This window comes from Camellia sinensis, chromosome 5 (genome assembly GCF_055761805.1).
Source record: "Camellia sinensis isolate YWXY chromosome 5, ASM5576180v1, whole genome shotgun sequence".
In the NCBI taxonomy this organism is placed as follows: Eukaryota; Viridiplantae; Streptophyta; class Magnoliopsida; order Ericales; family Theaceae; genus Camellia; species Camellia sinensis.
Window position 1 is genome coordinate 123,595,538 of NC_138965.1, and position 20,848 is coordinate 123,616,385.

The 20,848-nt window shown below is 35.1% G+C and overlaps 1 protein-coding gene across 4 annotated transcripts in view; it reads left to right on the top strand.

The window, feature by feature from the left end:
* The window catches only part of LOC114299100 (uncharacterized), a 52,935-nt gene extending 50,619 nt beyond the window's left edge, over positions 1-2,316 (top strand). For 3 of the 4 annotated variants that reach the window (XR_014330105.1, XM_028243780.2, XM_028243786.2), the window contains exons 5-6: positions 205-415; positions 1,763-2,316. Coding sequence is in view for 3 of the 4 variants with exons in the window: in XM_028243780.2 (XP_028099581.2) it covers positions 205-415; positions 1,763-2,107 (556 nt within the window). In the remaining variant the exon portion in view is untranslated. The remainder of the gene's footprint in view (positions 1-204; positions 416-1,762) is intronic. The other variant, XM_028243783.2, reaches the window with a different exon arrangement.
* Positions 2,317-20,848: the final 18,532 nt, after the last annotated feature.

Genomic DNA, 20,848 nt, shown 5'->3' on the forward strand with positions numbered 1-20,848 from the left:
TTTTTTTTGTCTAAAATATTTTAACGTATTGCAAATTTGGATATAAAAAACGTAAATATACTCCATGGTGCTGTCTAAGTTTTTTTGTACAAAAGGATCGGCTCCAAAGAATAAAATCATAGTTCTGTCCCCACTACCAAATGCTTCGTTTCCTTTCCTTTCATTTCATTATCAATCTCATTTCTTTTTACTAATTTCACGCAGATACAAGATCTATGTTGAGGGAAGAGCATGGTCTGTGAGTGAAAAATATATTCTGGCATGTGATTCTATGAGTTTGCTAGTAACACCTCATTACTATGATTTCTTCTCAAGAAGTTTATTACCCTCAATTCACTACTGGCCAATCAAAGAGAATGACATCTGCAGATCTATCAAATCTGCAGTTAACTGGGGAAACAAACACCCAGAAAAGGTAATCAAATTTCTCCATAATACAAGATTCACAATTATTAGCTGCAAATATATATTGCAAATTAGTTCGTCGGGCTTAACAATCTAAAGTGTTGGGCCTAATAATATTTTATTTGCCGTTCATTGCATTTTTGCTATATGGGTTATAGTAACTTAATAAATTATCTAGTTTTTGGGAACACAATATGGTTGTATATTCAACCAATAGTATTTTATGATTTTTTTTTTTTTTTTTTTTTTGAACAATGTGAATACGTAACCCCTTACTATTAGATGGGCAAACTACCAATGTGGTATTCGTGGAAAATTACATAAAACCGACATTACTTGCGGGAGGCAACAAATCAAATTGTCATGTGTTAAAACTGTTAAAAATCAACCATGATACAATTTTAATTAGAAAATTATATAAGCTTTCTAAAAATTTTGATATCATTAGTAGATTTTCAGTAGTTTAAACATCCAATCGCTTTCTGTCAATGGCCTTTGGACTAGATTGTTGTGCCTAGGAGGCATAAAAACAATCACACACAAGCACATAAGTAAGAACACGCAAAGATTTACGTGGTTTGGCAAATTGCCTACGTCCACATAGACAGTGGATTTACTGTATGGACGGAAATACAAAATTACAACAATGGAGGAGAAGGAGACACTACTCTCACTCAACTCTTGCTCACACCCTCTCTTGTTGCTTAACACTTTGTAATTCTCACACTCTTCTTTCACCACACAAAACTCCTCCCATTCATTACCCATTTATAGATGCAATGGGAGAGCCAAGCCACCGACAACATCAAAGGCCGCAACCTTACCATGAGTAGCTCGGCTGAATCTCTAGCTTCTTCATTTGTCTTTAATCAGCAGCCATTGTTGACAAAGAAAATTTGAGCCAATCTTCAACATAGATGGCATGACTCCAATACTTTATTAGAAGAAGTTAGAGGTTCAATCTCCTCCCTTGCTTTGTAATATCATGATGTTCTTGTAATGTGATGCAATCGATTAATGTCTAAATTATAATGTGTATAGCTATTTTCTTGTTAATTGACTACAAATATTATTTTCTTTCAACAATTTTATATTTGAAATGTGTGGAATAAATTCACCTGAATGTGACCCACACTACACCCAAGTATAACTTTATACTACACATTCAAATTCTCAATAATTTTTTGCATATTTTTTCTTAGTTTATAGGATTTCTACTTTCCTTTCGTTGAAAAAAAAAAATGTTGTAATGTCTGTCTCTATACAAGTTTATGAATGTGGTAGAATTTTTATATGATTTTTTTTTTTTCTCTACTCATTAACTTAATTTTTTTTAACCAACTCCAATGTAACTCAGGTTCAAGAGATTGGAAAGGCTGGGAGCAAGTTCATTCAAGAGGAGCTAAAAATGAAGAGTGTCTATGACTACATGTTTCATTTGCTATATCAATATGGAAAGCTTCTGAAATACAAACCGACTGTACCAGAAGGATCAGTTGAAGTGTGCTTAGAGACAATGGCATGCTCTGGAACAGAGTTGGAGAAGACATTTAAGATGAATTCCATGGTAAGTGGTCCATCGGATACAAGCCCATGCACCATGCCTCCACCTTATGATCCTACAACTCTTCAATCTTTTCTTGAGAGGAAAGCAAATCTAACAAAGCAAGTGGAGAGGTGGGAAGCAAGTGAAAACACATAATTGGAAGAGACAAATTTAGAAAATTTGAAGAACATTTAATTCTGCAATCATTTTCGAAGTTATTTTTAATAATGCCAAATTTAGTTTCCTAAGAGAAAGTATGTTAAGTATCCTAGTCCTTGCACAATTTTTTTTTTGAATTATTTATTTATTTATTATTTTTTAGAGTTCTTATTTTAATGCATGGATGGATCTATTCTTTGAACTAAGGGCATCTCCAACAGTTAGCTAAGTGAATCTCTTTAATTATGCCAGGGCTTATTCAATTGGATGTTAAAACACCTGTTATAAAATCAAAATTTCGCGAGATTTTTTTCCAAAATTATCTTCGAGAGATTTTATTTATTTATTTATTTAATTTCATTCCAAATGATAGCATTGTCAAAATCTGGAAAGCTTTTTGCCTATTTCTAAGGATGGGTATCGGCTGGTGGCTTGCCCAGTCTGCCTAGATTAAACATTAATTAACAAATATTCAAGATAAGAATATTTTGTTTTGGAAATAATTTTTAAGTAAGAAAGTAATTGTTGAGATGTTTAAACAAGAAAGAATTTCTCTCTTATTATGGGGTTATATGTAATTAGTGGTTGTTAGGTTTGGACTTGTGGGCTTGGTATATTAGTTGTGTAAAGTTTTGTTGACTTTCTAGCTATTAAGGGCAATAGTCTATCCGATGATATAAATATTTTTTATATTTTTAAGGATTAATTACTTATAGGTCCTATTATAAATACTCGTGCACCATTAACTCCAACAAGTGTTTGTATAGATAAAAAAAGTCTTAATGAATAATAATAATAAAAAAAAAGATAAAAAAGTCACAGAAGTGTTAGTAATGTTTTTATGTGACGATTTTCTAAATATGTAAAAATTGACAATTAATAAAGTTTTTTGTAATAAGTTTTTTAACTGTTGCTAAAACTAACAATCATTGATATATATATATATATATATTATGAACATGCTGCTTAAAAAAAAAGAAAGAAAGATTTTATGGTAACAATTACAAGTGAACAGGACTTTTTGATGCACCAAAAAGTCAAGAGGACTTATTGGTGCACCATCTTCGTAGTAAGATTTTTCAGTCAGTTCGTCTATTTGTTATTACTCACCTATCGATTGTCAAAAAAAAATAAAAATAAAAAAAAAAATAAATAAATAAATTCGAACAAGAAAGAAATTGAATGAGAAAAGATAATTAAGGATTGAATTAAATTGAAAGGAGTATACATAGCTTTGTTAATTTTTAGATTTTGTTTCTTCTAAAAATTTAAAATAGACAATTGGAGAAAATTGAAAACCCCACATATATGGATTGCAATGATGAACATCCTTTATAAATAAAGAGATTTTTTTTTTAATTTGATTATTTGTCATTTTTAAATGAGATAGGTCTTAATAAACGGATTTATTGTTCAATAGGTTTTATGATAATTAATGATATTTTTTTATCAAACATTATTAAAAAATGTCACTAATTATTAATTTTTACCGACCAATTAAAAATTTTATTATAAAAAATATCACTAATTATAAGTTTTAGCTATAGTTTAAAAACAAATCACAAAAAGAGTCACTAACTTTTAGTGAGAGTTTGAAAAATTCGTCACATAAAAAGTCATTAATTGTAAATTTTAGAGATAATTTATAAAAATCGTGACAAAAAAAAGTCACTAATTGTCAATTTTTAGTGACATATGCAAAAACTTGTCACAAAAATTTATTTTTAGTGATAATTTTACTTAGACTTATTATCAATAGGACTTGATGTGAATTAAGTCCAACTATTTGGATCTATTGGTAGTTTATCCATTCTAATTTTTTTTTAATTCTTTGATAAGATTATGGAGAATTAAATTTTTATGGATAAATTACAAATACATCCTTTGAGATTCGTTTAAAATATTAAATGTCCATATAATTATGAAAATTACATCATATCCTTAAAAATTTTAATTACGTAACAAATAATCTATTTCATTAATTAGCCATTAAGTGAACTAACAATTTTAATGATGTCAACAATATATTAGGGCCCTGGGTTTGATTTTCTGTTTCCTTTGATATACCAAAAACGTTGATGATTTTTCCCCCTCATAATAAACTCCTCTCCTTGAATGTTCCACTTGATTAGAACCGCTTTTCCTTATGAGTAATCCTAGAAATCTCAAAAGATTTACTAAAATTTCTATCAAATGTCTCACATGAGTGTAGGACCCATATGGAACCCACATGGTATAGGTCCCACACCCATGTAAGACATTTGATAGAAATTTTGATAAATCTTTTGGGGTCTCTAACATTTTCCTTTCCTTATTGCCTATCTCGGTTTTGGGTATACATCTAATCTTTTCTTTTCTATCCTACCCCCGAGTGGATACTTTAAGGAGCACTGTTATGCATTGATCGTTCTCTCTAGGGGCGTAAATTTGGCCTGGTCCGGTTATGCATTGATCGTTCTCTCTAGGGGTGTAAATTTGGCTCGGCTTGGCTAGGCCCACAGGCCAGAAAATTAAGCCCAGACCCAGGGGGTATTATTTCCTTGAGCGGGCTAGGCCGATGGGCCTGGGTAGAGCTTGAACATTTTTTTATATTTTTTTCACCAAAATTTTATTTTTTTCATCAAAAATGACACTGGGTCTCGGGCGGGCAAGGCCGGGCTTTGAGTAGGCCTTGAGTGGACTGATGGGTCAAGCTTCAAAATGATGGCCCAGGCCCAGGCCTAGGGTCTTGGGCTGAGCTTGGGCCTGGGCCTAATTAGGTCGAGCCTACCTCGGGCTGCGGGCCATTTTTGCACTCCTATCTTATCATGTTTTTGCTTAGGCCTCTTTTGAGTAGAGGGTTAAAAGTTGTTTTTTGGCTTTTAACCTTTTTTGGATCATATCATTTCTCTATTTTATATACATTTTTTTCAAAAAAAGTTAAAAAGTTAGTTTTTAACCAACTTACAAAAACAATCGTTAATCAAAACAAAATAAATAAATAAATAAATAAATAAGTCAGAGTATATTAATAAAATTTTATGCTAGTCAATATGCTTTAATCCAAATCTTTGGATTTTGTTGTTGAGGAATCAAAACTGAATTCAGTGTTTTGGTTTAGTTTAATAAGAACTTCACCTTTATTTTTATGGATTAATGCAGTGGTTTCTTTTCAATCTAAAATTGAATTGGAGTATGTTGTTGGGCCTCCGTTGCCTCATCATTGACCCATATCAATGATTCAAACTATTTAATTTATAGAGCTCGTTGAATACTTCATCTTGCAAAAAATCATGTTGATTGAATATAGATAATCACTTGATTAGATAAAATTTCTGTCAGCGGTAATTATTATTTTAAAAATAAATTATTTCTTTATGATCTGATCAAGTTGTTATTGATATCCGATAAACGTGAGTTTTTTACAGGGATAAAATACTCGATGAGTCCTCCATATTGAATGATTTGGATCGTAAAGACGAACCCAAAATGAATCTAGTCCGCTAGAGACGATCCAAGTAAATTTATAACAGCCTATAGAATCCCACAGTTGGTTTAATTGAAGACATGTTGAGAGATGCTCTATAAATAGAGGTGTAATAATGGCCCAAGTCGGCCCGTGGCAGGCCTCATAGGCTCTCGCCAAAATTTGGGCCAGGTCGAGCTGGGCCAACTCATGGGGATAGAAAATTAGGCCTAGGCCCAAGGGGTATTTGGGCCTTAGAGAGGCAGACAGGCCTGAACAATTTTTTTTTTTTTTAAATTTTTTCTACCAAAATTTTATTTTTTTCACCAAAAATGATACTGGTTGTAACGACCTCGACATGTGATTAGTTTATAATGTTTGATTAAGAAGGCCTAATAAGTGATTAAAATGAAATACTATGTTAATTGCATGTGTAATATGTTATTTGTATTGATATCTGTCTGTTGTAGAAAGATCTGTCTATGTTTTTGTTTCATTATGCAAATTGAAGGCCTTATTGGCCACAAAATACGAAATTGATTCGGTTTATGTGTTATTTATAATTTTTGAAAATTTATAATAGGATTAATTGAAATTCAATTCGGAATGAATTAATTAGGATAATTAATGCCAATTTGATTAGCTTATGCCAAGCTTAATTAAGTCTCACTAATTAAGCCTATATAAGGCACAAGTGATCTCTAGAATACACTTTACACTCTCATTTCTTCATCTTTGAGGCAACAAAAACGTGAGAGAAAGTGAGAGACTAAGAGAATTGAGATCAAGCTTGAGGTTTGAAAGCAATTGCTAGGAGACTTGGAGAATTGTGCAATATTATATTGAGAACCTTAGGTAAGAATCCTAGCCTCTAGCTTTGTAATTTAATTGGTTAATGCATGGACTCAAGTGAAAGAGATGAATTAACATGAGAATTGAGCTAAAAAATGGAAGTGAGAATCAAGTCATGCATACATATGCATTTCATGGAGTTTTGAAGTTGTTTTCAAAGATTTCTCTGATGCATGTGGTAAGTCTAGCATGGTTTTAAGAATTCATAACGTTTCTCACAATTGGACCCCATTTGATCATGTTTTGAAAGCTTTGAAGCTAAGACAATACATGCATGTTATACATACATACAATTCAAGTTTGTCTTTGAATAATTCACTTGCTTTTGGGCCTTGATTTTGTTTAATGATCTTTAATTCATTATGTTTTGTAAGTGTACAAGTGTTTTCTTAAGTTTTGGGCCCAAAGGATGTGTTTTAAGGCTTTGAATTTAAGTTTTGCACCTTGAATAGCAATTTGGAAATCCTAGAATTTTGCATCTACGCTCAAACGATCAAAGTTGCGCTCGAGCAACCACCCTTTGTTTTGTGTCTTTGCTCGAGTGAAGAAGTCTAAGCTCAAGCGTAAAATTCATGCTTCCAAAAGTTTACAAGGTTTTACAGACTGCTCGAGCGACCGAAGTTATGCTCAAGCGAGGATCTTGTCTTTGGCTCAAGTGACCGTCGAGCGTAAAAATCATACAACCAGTACTTTTGCAAACTTTGCAGCTCGCTCGAACGACCAAAGTTGCACTCGAGCGGACTGCCCTATTTTTGAAAATTTGACTAAGTGTTTTGAAGCATATTTTGGTACCCTCATTGCATCTTAGGCATTCTTAAGCCTTAATTAAGACAGAATAATGAGGATAAACACTAGAAACACACCAAGATAGAAAATGAATGAGTTAAGTGTTTTTCCAAGCAATGTTTCAATGTATATTTGCTATGTGTTTATGTAGGTCATGTACCATAGGCTATCCAATCTGTCTGCTCTGTCCATTTTGCTATCGGAGCTATCTGTGAGTAACAACTCTGTAAAGCTATATTTGATTATAAGTATTTTAAAAATTATAAGATATGAACTGTATTATGAAATGCTATTTTATGAATTGTGAATGAATGTCCAATTTTATGAAATGTATTTGTGGCATCCTTAGTTCACATGGCCCTCACCCGGGGAAAACAATACCGTGACATATGTTTATATGGCTCTCGCCTGAGGGAAACAATACTGTAGCTTTTGATTATATGGCCCTTACCCGGGGAAGCAATACCATGGTTTATGATCATATGGCCCTTACCCGGGGAAAACAATACCGTTGTTTATACATGGGCCTTGCCTGGGGAAAATAATACCATGGCTACTTGTGCACAAGATATGGACCTTTGGGGTCATCGGTACCGACTATGCATATGGGTCCCAGGACCAAGATGATATGATAGCTAATGGATGTACCACATATAACTGTTAATGATCTCTGGTTACGAATATGAATATGAATATGAATATGAATCTGTTTCTGATATGAACTCTGATTTTTGAAATTGTTTGGACATCATTCATAAATCCTTTACTCTATTGTTATTCACTGGGCTCCAGCTCACCATCTTATTATGTATGTAAGTGATCAAGTGCGTGACCAGGCTTAGTAATGGCAACCTGAAGATCTATTTTGTATCAACCAACCACTATGCCTCCCGAGAAGGTTCCTGAGAAGTTTAATGGTCGAGTTCGTGATTTGTGTAAAAGATTTCTACCTTCTTTATTCAGTTCGAACATGTTTTTGTATAACTATTCCTCGAGCTAAGTCCTAGTGTGACTATGTATATGTGCGATGGTGATGTAAGACTGTTATTATGACGTCGCGTATGTGTATAAATTAAGGTTTTAAATTTCAGTCACACGTATGTCAACACAGCTCTATGGATGTTATATGTTTACTATTACTTCCGCTAGCCCCTTATTATGTGTTAATCTGTTCAGAGGCCTTTGGCAATCCCAAGATTACTAGCCAATTACGATGCTAAACCTATAGGGGCAGATTTGGGTTGTGACAGAGTGGTATCAAAGCACGTGTTCTATCGCACACATGAGTCCATATGAGCTATAGGATGTCCTAGTAAGAATTAGGGACATTACATCTGCATGTGTGAGTGTGTGCTATCAAGTGAACATATCTGAAGCAATTGAACTGAAATTGAACACCATCAAAAGGAATTATTTGCTTGTGTTTATTAGTGCTTTGTTTACCTATAGCAAATGGAAAATCCAAAAAGTGATGGTACTGCCAAATCTTTCGAGGCCAGAATGAACCGAATGGAACGAATGCTTGAAGCCTTAATAGAAGCAATGATGCAACAACAAAGACAAAAACCTTTGCCTCCTCCGGTCCAAGCAGAACCGGTAAACAATGACATCATCAGCTTGACTCAGAAATTTAATAAGATGAAGTCACCGACTTTCTTGGGTAGAATTGAACATTTAAAGGCTGAAACGTGGATGCTAGAAACTGAAAAATTATTTAAAGTCTTTCCATGCACCGAGACTCAGAAAGTTTTGTTGGCCACCTATACCTTAAAGGACAAAGCCCGACGTTGGTGGATGCTTGTCCGTAAAAGTAATGGGACTTTGACTTGGGATCAATTCAAAGAGATCTTCTATGAAAAATGCTTCCCTCAGTGTTTCCGAGATAGAAAGGTGTTTGAATTCCAAGAACTCAAACAAGGCAATCTGTCAGTGGTCGAATATAAGGCCAAATTCACTGAATTAGCCCATTTTCCCCCACACATGCTGGACACGGATTATTAGAAAGCTTGAAAATTTGAAGGAGGACTGGATCTAGATGTGTTTGATTAGGTAGGTGTTTTAAAACTGCCCAAATATGTCGATGCACTTGATAGAGCTTTAATGGCTAAAGCTAACCTGGCTGCAGTGAAACAAACAAAAGCTCTAATAATTGAATAGAATGGCAAGAGATCTGGGTACAAGTTCAAAAAGTGCCGTTCATTTGTTACGAACAAGAAGCAAAACACGAGATCTATTAGCAGCTCAAGTTAGAGTAGTGGATTTACACCTGCCTATTTAGAATGTGGAAGAAAACATAAGGGTGTTTGTCGTGCTTCTGGTGCGTGCTTTCGATGTGGCAAGATTGGCCACATGATGAAAGATTGCCCACTCACAGTTGAAAGTGCCAACCATCCAGCGGCAAGTTCAGCCGGATCCGTTTTTGCACTAAGATCAAATGTAAGAACTAATGCTGGGAGAGAACCCTTGAGGCAAGGTAGAGTGTTTGCACTTGTGCTCGACGATGTACAGAACATTGAATTCATGGTGTCAGGTATACTCCCTATTTGTGCTAAAAATGTACATCTGCTGATATTCATGTCGCATACTTTTTCTCTCAAATTGACTAGACCACTAGAACCCATGAATTACTTGTTATCTGTATCTACCTCTTCTAGGGGCACTATGATGTGTGCTCATGTGTGTCCTATGTGTGACATCATGATTGGAGATGTGTTGTTATATGTTGATTTGCTACCTTTAGACATTGTTTATTTCGATTGCATATTGGGTATGGATTGGTTGACTAAGCATTGTGCAATTATTGATTGTGCAAATAAATCTGTTGTCTTTCGACCACCTGGTTGATCTAAATTTGTGTTTGCTGGGAATGAGATAGTTCCACCTCCGTATATGATTTCTGCTTTGAAAGCTGTCAAATTGCTAAGAAAGGGATGTCGGGGTTATTTGTGCAGTGTTTTAAACGTGACTTCTGATAGTCCTAATATGGAAGCTATTCTTGTAGTTAATGAATTTCCTGATGTGTTTCCAAACAAACTGCCCAGTGATTTGATTGATAGAGAAATTGAATTTACCATTGAAGTAGTGCCTGGAACACAACCAATTTCCAAAACCCCTTATAGAATGTCAACCTCATAACTGAAAGAATTGAAAGTCCAACTTTAAGAATTGTTAGACAAAAAGTTTATTCGACCGAGCACTACACCTTGGGGTGCTCTAGTTTTATTTGTTAAAAAGAAAGATGGGTCTTTGAGACTATGTATAGATTTTTGGGAACTGAACAAAGTAATTATCAAGAACAAATGTCCACTGTCCCAAATAGATGATCTGTTTGACCAACTTCAGGGAGCCCAAGTGTTTTCAAAGATAGACCTTAGGTCTGGATATCATCAATTAAAAGTTAAGACAAAAGACATTGAGAAAACCACTTTTCGGACTAGATATGGGCACTATGAATTTTTAGTGATACCATTTGGGGTGACTAATGCACCTGTAACGTTCATGGATTTAATGAATAGGGTGTTCAAATGGTTTCTTGATGACTTTATAGTTGTGTTTATTGATGATATTCTAATCTATTCTAAAAGTAGGGAAGAACATGAACGTCATCTAAGAATTGCCTTATAAATCTTGCAAAAAATAAATTGTATGCAAAACTATCTAAATGTGAATTCTGGCTTGATTGTGTGACATTTCTGGGACATGTTATCAGCGAGGATGGCATATTAGTGGACCCACAGAAAATTGAAACTATTGTAGACTGGCTAAGACCAACTAATGTGTCAGAAATAAAAAAGCTTTCTGCGGCTTGCGGGTTACTATCGCAGATTTGTGAAAGATTTCTCAAAACTTGCTATACCATTAACACAGAAGAAAAGTATTGTTGATTTTGTGGCTAGATGTTTGCATTGCCAACAAGTTAAAGTTGAACATCAACGACCCTCTGGATTACTTTAGTCGCTTCAAATACTGGAATGGAAATAAGAGCGCATTACGATGGACTTCATTGTTGGATTGTGTAGACACCCTATTTTTGACCAGCCTTATGACTTGGGCGCCACCGCTTGCCCAGCCAATGATGAATTTGTATATGGTTGTCAAGTGCTCGAAGTCCTTAGCAGAATGCCACAGTTTTGAGCCTTCAAAACCTATACACCTTGTGACTTCTTTTTGGACAAAAAAAAAAGAGAGTAGTTTTTCAAGCCTAAAAACCCTGGGACCTGCTGGCCACCAATGTAGGCTGCTGGCCATTTGTGTGGCCTGTCGGCCAACATTAGTGGCCTGCTGGCCACTTGTGTGTTTTTGTATATATTTATACCAACTATGCCAACTGTTTCCATAGGTGCATGCATCTGCCTACACGTGTATATATGGATATTTCTGAGGGAGTTTCATGTTTTTCTATAAATAGAAGACCTCCCCTTCCAGTTTTGAGGGTTGGAAGTTTTGGAGCAAAAATATTCTTTTCTCTCTCTCTCTCTTGCAAATTCTTAAGCTTTTGCCTATACACTCTAAACCAAACCTTGTGGTATTTGAGCTAAGGTGCTTTTGAGCTTACTTTGAGCTCTTGAGGGTTGTAAGTGTTGATTTGTCACTTAGAAAGGGTTCTTCTCTTCAAGAGGTATAAGTCTTGGCTTATTTCCTTGCTTTACTTGCTATTTTTCCTACTATTTTTGGATTGTTTATACTCTATATTTTTGGGTTGAAACTTATGGTTTAAGGCCATTAGGGGTGGAGGGGTGGATCACCCTTCTTTGCATTTCACTTCTCAAGCCTTTGCCCTTGTGTTTTCCACCTTTCTATTATCTTTTTTTGAGCTTTTTTAATACTGAAGCTCAGAGTTTTTTTAGAGGCTAAAACCATGTTTTGAAGTCCCAAAATGGAGGGGTTAGTCTCTCCTCCTTGTGTTTGTTTACTAGCTTAACTTGCTCCATGTTATAGCTTATTGTTTTAGCTATTTTTGTCCTAATTCCAACATGTTTTAGGACTGTTTTTGGTTGTTCATTGCATTTGAGCCTTGTATTGCATGCTTGTAGTGTAATTGTCCTCACAGGCTTGGTGGTTTAGGCCTTAGCCACTAACCTATTTGAGTTGATAGCATTTATTTCTTGCTTTCCATACTTGTGATCACTTTTAATCACCTCTGCAACCTCCCTCATTTCTTGTCTTTTTCTTTGCTTTGAAAGTTGTTTCAAGTTACTTGTTTGTTTAAGCATGAGATTGATGTATTGTGCTTAATGGTTTAGGGGTTCATTACCAACGGCATGACATTTCTCTCATACCTAAAACAACACTTGGTTTGGTATTTCTTTCCATTAGAAGACTTAAAGATCACTTTTGGACTCAATTGGTTAAAGAATGGTTGGTAATTAAAATGAAATAATAAAATGGAGACTAAAACTGATGCAAGATAATAAGTAATTGGGTGTTCAATCCGACGTTAATTGAACACATGGAAACTTGAGGCATTTCATACTTGCTAGTGATGAAATGGTTCAAGTTTCCAAGGTCAACCGCTTCCCTTGATCAATTGATGATAGAGATGAGATTTGAAAGTCTTTTCTTGTGCATTTATTAAAATTTTACACCTTAGCTCATAGGCTATCATGCAATGAAATTGCATCGATTGATGGCTTGTGAATTGAGCTTGCCACTCCTTTGAGCTGTTTGATGATAGGAAGGGATAAGGTGTACAAACATACCTTGAGAATACCCTATTTGTGCTCTGTATGCTTTCTGTTACAACAGGAGGAACCCGACTTTAGTGGCCAGTAGACCACTTTTTCTGGACGGCAGGCTACCTTTTGTGGCCGGCCAGCCACTACTTCTGGCCTGCCGGCCACTTTTTTCAAATTGAGCAGCAACTTTTTGGAATAGAACATAGTAGAGGCTGAGGTGAAAAGATGTTCCAACTGTGCAACAGAGGTATTCTAGTAGCAGAACAATGGGCTTTTTGGGTGGAAATCCGCGCATGCATGAGCATTTCTAGCTTCCCGGGACTGATTAGTTAGCTTAGTTACTTCTTTTATGTTGTAATTAATTAGTTAATTCTAATTTATAATTAATTAATTAGTGTAATTAATTAGTTAGTTCCATAGACTAGTTAATTAATTAATTGGTTTTGTAATAACTAGTTAGCATAGTTAGTTTATTCGGTTCGTAATAATTAGTTAATTCATTTTGTAATAGCTAGTTAATTAGCTTAGATAGTTAGTTTATTCGGACCTTCTTGCACGAGGGCATAGTTGTAATAATGTGTATGTCTTCCAACCTCACGTCTTTCTCCATTTTATTTACCTACTTATGATGGTTAGTTTAGGGCATCATGTTTCGTTTAGCATCTCTCATTCCTTGCATCCATTGTCTTGCATGCATTGAACTTGGCGCATCATTCTAACTTGCATTTTAGTTAAACATTCTTTAAATACGTGCTTAGACCACATGCTATCAAATTGATTCATATGCCATATTAGTAGCTGAGCCCAGTAATTGCATATTACATGTGTTGCATTAGTCATATTGCACAGTTAGGATCACGTATGTTTCTAACTTTGTCATCTTTTTTGGCTTGGAGTACTAGGTGAGCTTTTATTTGTTTTAGCATATCGTATGAGTGTGGTTGTTACCATGTCAAAGCATGTTCACCATGAGGCTAAGTGCTTAAGTGATAAACTGTTTGAATGCTTGTGGATGAAGGCTAGTTGCTTGAATTGGGATAGTTTGATTAATGTACATTTGAGCCCACTTTTTCAAGTGGCACGTTTACAAACTCTTTTAAAAACAAACATGAAATCAAATGTTCCAATTCTTGAAAATTAGTCTATACCTTGTGTGTGCATCACATAGTAAAGTTAGCCTAATAATTGAAACAAGAGCATATAATGTAAATAAGATTCACATCATGATTAGTAGAGGCCAATCTTTGATCGGGTGAGCGGGGGTGCTCAATTCATGACCTTCCCTTCTCGTACTTAAGTTCTCGAGCCGAGGTAATCTTGGTGATGACGGACACGTGGCCTTTAGCACGAGTCATGGGTTTCCTAAATTTTCTACAAAAATTTAGATGACGACTCTATATCTGGCAAAGTAGTCCATTTTTGGCATTTTGATTCAAAATTGATTTTCCAAAAGATTTGTCGGATTTGGACTCTTTGGTGTTTATCTATTTCACATTACATTTGTGAGATCAGATTCAGAGCTGCGGGAGCCTGAACTATAGTGCTTATCGTCTTCCGAAAGGAGCACGAAGAGCCGAGCTACAGGTTGCCTCGCTCCTCTCGATGTATGGACTTTATCTGGGTAATTGTTGATCGTTTGACTAAATCTACACATTTCTTACCTGTCAAAACTTTTTATAATGCGGATAAATGGGCTAACATTTATGTGAATGAGATTGTGAGATTACAGGGTGTGCCAGTGTTTATTGTATCTAACAAAGATCCTAAGTTCACTTCAAGATTCTGGCAGAGTCTACAGCAAGCTTTGGGAATTGAGTTGAGACTGAGCAGTGCTTATCACGCACAAACAGATGGCCATTCTGAACGGACTATTCAAACTTTGGAGGATATGTTAAGAATGTGTGTGTTGGATTTCCAAGGGAATTGGGAAGCTTCTTTACCATTGGCCAAGTTTGTGTGTAACAACAGCTACGATTCGAGTATCGGTATGGCTCCTTACGAAGCTTTGTACGGAAGAAAATGCCGATCTCTGATTTGTTGGGCCGAAGTAGGTGATAGACCTTTGTTAGGACCGGAACTTGTGCAAGAAACAATTGAGGTGAGAATTATTCAACAACGTCTGAAAACTGCATAGAGTCACCAAAAAAGTTATGCGAATGTCTGAAGAAGAGATAGAGAATATGAAGTCGGGGATCATGTATTTATCAAAGTAACTCCAATGAAAGGCTAAACACGGTTTGGTGTAAAGGGTAAGTTGGCACCGAGGTATATTGGGCAGTATGAAATTCTTGAGAAAATCAATCCAGTGACGTATTGAGTAGCTTTACCTTTGATCATGGAGCAAATGCACAATGTCTTTCATATTTCAATGCTTCGGGATTATTTGAGAGACCTATTACACGTGATTGAGCCAACCTATGTGCTTCTGAAAGATGACTACACATATGAAGAATGGCCAATCCAAATTGTGAACTGTAGGATTAAAAGATTGAGAAACAAGGAAATTACTTTGGTGAATGTTGATTGGCAAAATCATGGAGGAACGTATGCAACATGGCAGACCGAAGAAGATATGATGAAGAGATATCTTGATTTATTCCCTTTGGATCCAATATTCTTCCAAAACGAATGTAATTCGAGTTCGGAGGACCAAACTTTCTAAGAAGGGAAGACTGTAACGACCCCGACCTGTGATTAGTTTATAATCTTTGATTAAGAAGGCCTAATAAGTGATTAAAATGAAATACTATGTTAATTTCATGTGTTATATGTTATTTGTATTGATATCTGTCTGTTGTAGAAAGATCAGTCTATGTTTCTGTTTCATAATGTGAATTAAAGGCCTTATCAGCCATAGAATACGAAATTGATTCGATTTATGTTTTATTTAGAGTTTCTGGAAATTTACAGTAGGATTAATTGAAATTCGATTCGGAACGAATTAATTAGGATAATTAATGCCAATTTGATTAGCTTAAGCCAAGCTTAATTAAGTCTTATTAATCAAGCCTATATAAGCACAAGTGATCCCTAGAATACACTTTACACTCTCATTTCTTCATCTTTGAGGCAACAAAAATGTGAGAGAGAGTCAGAGACTAAGAGAATTGAGATCAAGCTTGAGTCTTGAAAGGAATTGCTAGGAGACTTGGAGAATTGCACAAGATTATCTCTAAACGTTAAAGAATTGAGAACCTTAGGTAAGAATCCTAGCCTCTAGCTTTGTAATTTAATTGGTTAATGCATGGAATCAAGTGAAAGAGGTGAATTAACATGAGAATTGAGCTAAAGATTGGAAGTGAGAATCAAGTCATGCATGCATGTGCATTTCACGGAGTTTTGAAGTTGTTTTCAAAGATTTATCTCATGCAAGTGGTAAGTCTAGCATGGTTTTAAGAATTCATAACATATCTCACCATTGGACCCCATTTGATCATGTTTTGAAAGCTTTAAAGCTAAGACAGTACATGCATGTTATACATACATACAATTCAAGTTTGTTTTTGAATAATTCACTTGCTTTTGGGTCTTGATTTTGTGTAATGATCTTTAATTAATTATGTTTTGTAAGTTTACAAGTGTTTTCTCAAGTTTTGAGCCTAAAGGATGTGTTTTAAGGCTTGGAATTTAAGTTTTACACCTTGAACAGCAATTTGGAAATCCCAGAATTCAATATCTACGCTCGAGCGACTGAAGTTTCGCTTGAGCGACCACCCTTTGTTTTGTGTCTTTACTCGAGCGAAGAAGTCTAAGCTCGAGCATAAAATTCATGCTCGTAGAAGATTACAAGGTTTTACAGACCGTTCGAGCTACCGAAGTTGCGCTTGATCGAGGACCCTGTCTTTGGCTTAAGCGACTGAGCGTCCGCCGAGCATAAAAATCGTAGCACCAGTACTTTTGCAAACTTTGCAGCTTGATCGAGCAACCAAAGTTGTGCTTGAGCAGACTACCCTGTTTTCGAAAATTTGACTAAGTGTTTTGAAGCACATTTTGGCATCCTTATTGCATCTTAGGCATTCCTAAACCCTAATTAAGACATAATAATGAGGATAAAGACTAGAAACACACCAAGATAGAAAAAGAATGAGTTAAGTGTTTTTCCAAGCAATGTTTCAATGTGTATTCGCTATGTGTTTTTGTGGGTTACGCGCCATAGGCTATTCAATCTGTCTGCTTTGTCCATTTTTCTATCGGAGCCATCTATGAGTAACAACTCTGTAAAGTTATGTTTGATTATAAGTATTTTCAAAATGATAAGATATGAACTTTATTATGAAATGCTATTTTATGAATTGTGAATGAATATCTAATTTTATGAAATATATTTGTGGCATCCTTAGTTCAGATGGCCCTCGCCCAGGAGAAACAATACTGTGGCATATGTTTATATGGCCCTCGCCTGGGGGAAACAACGTCGTGACTTATGATTATATGGCCCTCGCCTAGGGGAAACAATACCGTGACTTATGATCATATGGCCCTTATCTAGGGAAAACAGTACTGTGGTTTATACATGACCCTTGCTTGGGGTAAGCAATACCATGGCTACTTGTGCACAAGATATGGACCTTTGGGGTCGTTGGTACTGACTATGCATATGGGTCCTAGGACCAAGATGATATGATAGCTAATGGATGTACCACATATAACTGCTAATGATCTCTGGTTACGAATATGAATCTGAATTTGTTTATGATATGAACTCTGATTTTTGAAACTGTTTGGACATTATTTATAAATCGTTTACTCTGTTGTTATTCATTGAGCTCTAGCTCACCATCTTGTTATGTATGTAGGTGATCAGGTGCATGACCCGGCTCAGCCTGAAGATTTGTTTTGTGTTAACGAACCACTGTGCCTCCCAAGGAGGTTCCCGAGAAGTTAAATGGTCGAGTTTGGGATTTGTGTAAAAGATTTTTATTTTCTTTATTCAATGGAACAAGATTTTGTATAGCTATTCCTCAGGCTAAGTCCTAGTATGACTATGTGTATGTGCGATGGTGATGTAAGACTTTGTTATTATGATGTCGCATTTGCGTATAAATTAAGGTTTTAAATTTCAGTCCCACGTATGTCAACACAGCTCTATGGACGTTATATGTTTACTATTACTTCCACTAGCCCCTTATTTTATGTTAATCTGTTCAGAGGTCTTTGGTAATCTCAGGATTATTGGCCAGTTACGATGCTAAACCTATAGGGGCAAGTTTGGGTCGTGATTCTGTGCCTTGGGCGGGCTGGGCCCTAGGTCTGGCTTTGAGTGGGCCTTGAGTGCGTTAATGGACTAGGCCATAGGTCGGGCCCACGGGTCAGGCTGGGCTTTAAAATGATAGCCCAAGCCTAGGGTCCTGGGTTGGGCTCACCTCGGGCAGCTGACGGGTTTCGAGCCGCCCACAGGCCGTTGGCCATTTTTACACGCATATCTATAAATAAAAGGGCTGGATATGTAGCAATCGTCTATATTCTAATATTAAAAAATTAGCGGTCCATACTGGTGATATGTATGCAACTTGGAAAAAATTAATATTATAAGAATAATGACAAAGAAAGATATACATATAATATGTGTTGTTCAAGTGGTAAAAGTTTTTTTTTACCAAACCTATGATTTGGTTGCAAGCCTTATCCTCCTCTTAATATAATTTTTAACCCACCATCTGCATCACATAGATAAATTAATAGAATAGATTATAATATAAAATATATTTGAATATAATATTCGGTGAGTTCGGTAGCCAAAACTAACCCTATCTTGAGCAGTTGATTTAGTTTGTTTATAAAATAATTATATATATATACACTAACAATCTTACTAAAAATACAGTAGGCCAAATATGATTGGTTGTTAAAAAAATAATGACAATTAAATATTAGATAATATTTAGATATATATGTTTTTAATAAAATTGTTAGTAAAATTTTAAATAGATGTAACATTGCTATTGTTTACATTAGTTTTCCTTACAACCTTTTGTAGCTATCCTTTTGTAGCAAATGTAAAAAAACACTTATATTACAATTTCTAATTAAATTATAAATTTTTTTACGTTTTTTTTTATATATATACTAGTGTATGCTAGTGCCTGAAGGCACGGTGCAATTAATAATGAGATTAAAATATAAATCAAAGTTGGAGAGGGACGTATTCAAATTTGTTTTTGTTTTTTTTCCAAGAGTAAGGAGTAGGAAGTAGGGGTGGGCGCGGGTCGGTTGAGGCCATAGAACCTCCAATCCGTCATCCATCTGCCAGATTTGCAGATTGGAGAAAATCAATCCACATCCGTCCATTAATTCGGCGGATGTGGATTGAGCGGATTGGCGGATGGATGCGAATTGGTTTGGTGGTTTAAAATTTTATAAATTTTCAACATAATTCAACTTGTGCACTTCCTCAAAAAAAAAAAAAAAAGAAAAAAAAAGAAAAAGAAAAAATAGTATTACAGTCAATGACTTAAAAAAGTATTAAAATCACTGCATGCCTCATCCAAAGAAAGAAAGTTTGAAATTTTAGAATATTACAATCACTGCATGCCTCATCCACATATTACAATCATAACATGACTCATCCACATAAAGTATTACAATCTGTGGTTCTTAAAATATAAAAACAATTCAAACCAACAAAACTATGAACAGAGCAGTAGTAGAGATTGTACGCCTTTACATTGTTATATCTATATTTGTTTTTGAAACAAAAACTAACCAGCCTATATCATCTTATTTATTTATTATTTTAAGAGTTAGATTTGAAAACCAAAAAAAATATAGATAAATAATACATTTATTTTTTTCAATTCAAAAAATATATTCAAGTTGAAAACTCTTTTTCAATAGAACATATTTAACAAAATATTTAATCTCTTTTTCAATTAAAAACACAAACAGAATATCTAAACAAATTGAAAACGCAAAATCTTACAAATTACTAGGGGTGCTCGCGGTTTGACAGTTCGGTTGCGGCCAAAAAATCTTAAAATCCGCCATCCGTCCAAAACTAGGTGGATTGAAAAAAATCAATCTGCAACCGTCCGCTAGTCATCACACATTCGTCTAAAATACGACGGATCAGTTTGGTTCGGTCGGTTTGAGCGGATCAGTATATCCGCTACTCACCTCTACTAGCCAGTGAATTCACAGGAAGGAAAAAATTCCTAAATGAAGACATGAACCTCAGATGAAACACCAATTTATTAGTAACCCAAATAAACTCCAAATTTAGAAAATTTATTAACTGATAGAAAAAGTTGTTTATAGAAACAGAGCATTGATTTCCGAAGGAAACACCAGCTTTACTAGCATTTCAACTAAACCCTCAATTTTGCCAACAATCCCACCCAAAAACTTCATAGTAAACAAACAAATTCCAACCCCAAACCCCAAAATAGAACATTTCACAGCACCAACACTTCAAACATTCCAAAAAAAATAAAAAAATAAAAAAAAAATAAAAAATAAATAATCATGAATTTGAACAAAGAAAATCATACACATACAAATAAAATATACCTGAAAAAAGTCAGCGAACTTCATATCAAACTCGATGATTGAACATTAACATGCAAACGTTTTTCTAAACATAGCTATTGCAGAAAATGTAAACATACGAACTTCATACTCAATTACTCAATTACTAAAGGCTTGATTATTCTCTGATGGAAGAGAGTTAGAGAGAGAGTATAGAAAAATGTTATGGGCACTCTACTTCACATAACGAATCTGATATATTATATATATCAAATATGTAACCTCCCATTCCTATCTACTAATAGGATAGGATAGATTAGATGGAGATAGTGGGTTATCCTAACAAACAGGATAAACAAGAATTTAAATTATATAGGTAATTTGTATGGGTCATGGGTCATACCACATGGGTGCCCAAATCCGAGTCCAAAACCCGACCCGATTTCCAACATCTCCGACTCGCACATGAGTTGGCATTACACTGCCATATCTTTATCTCAATCTACCCAAATATTG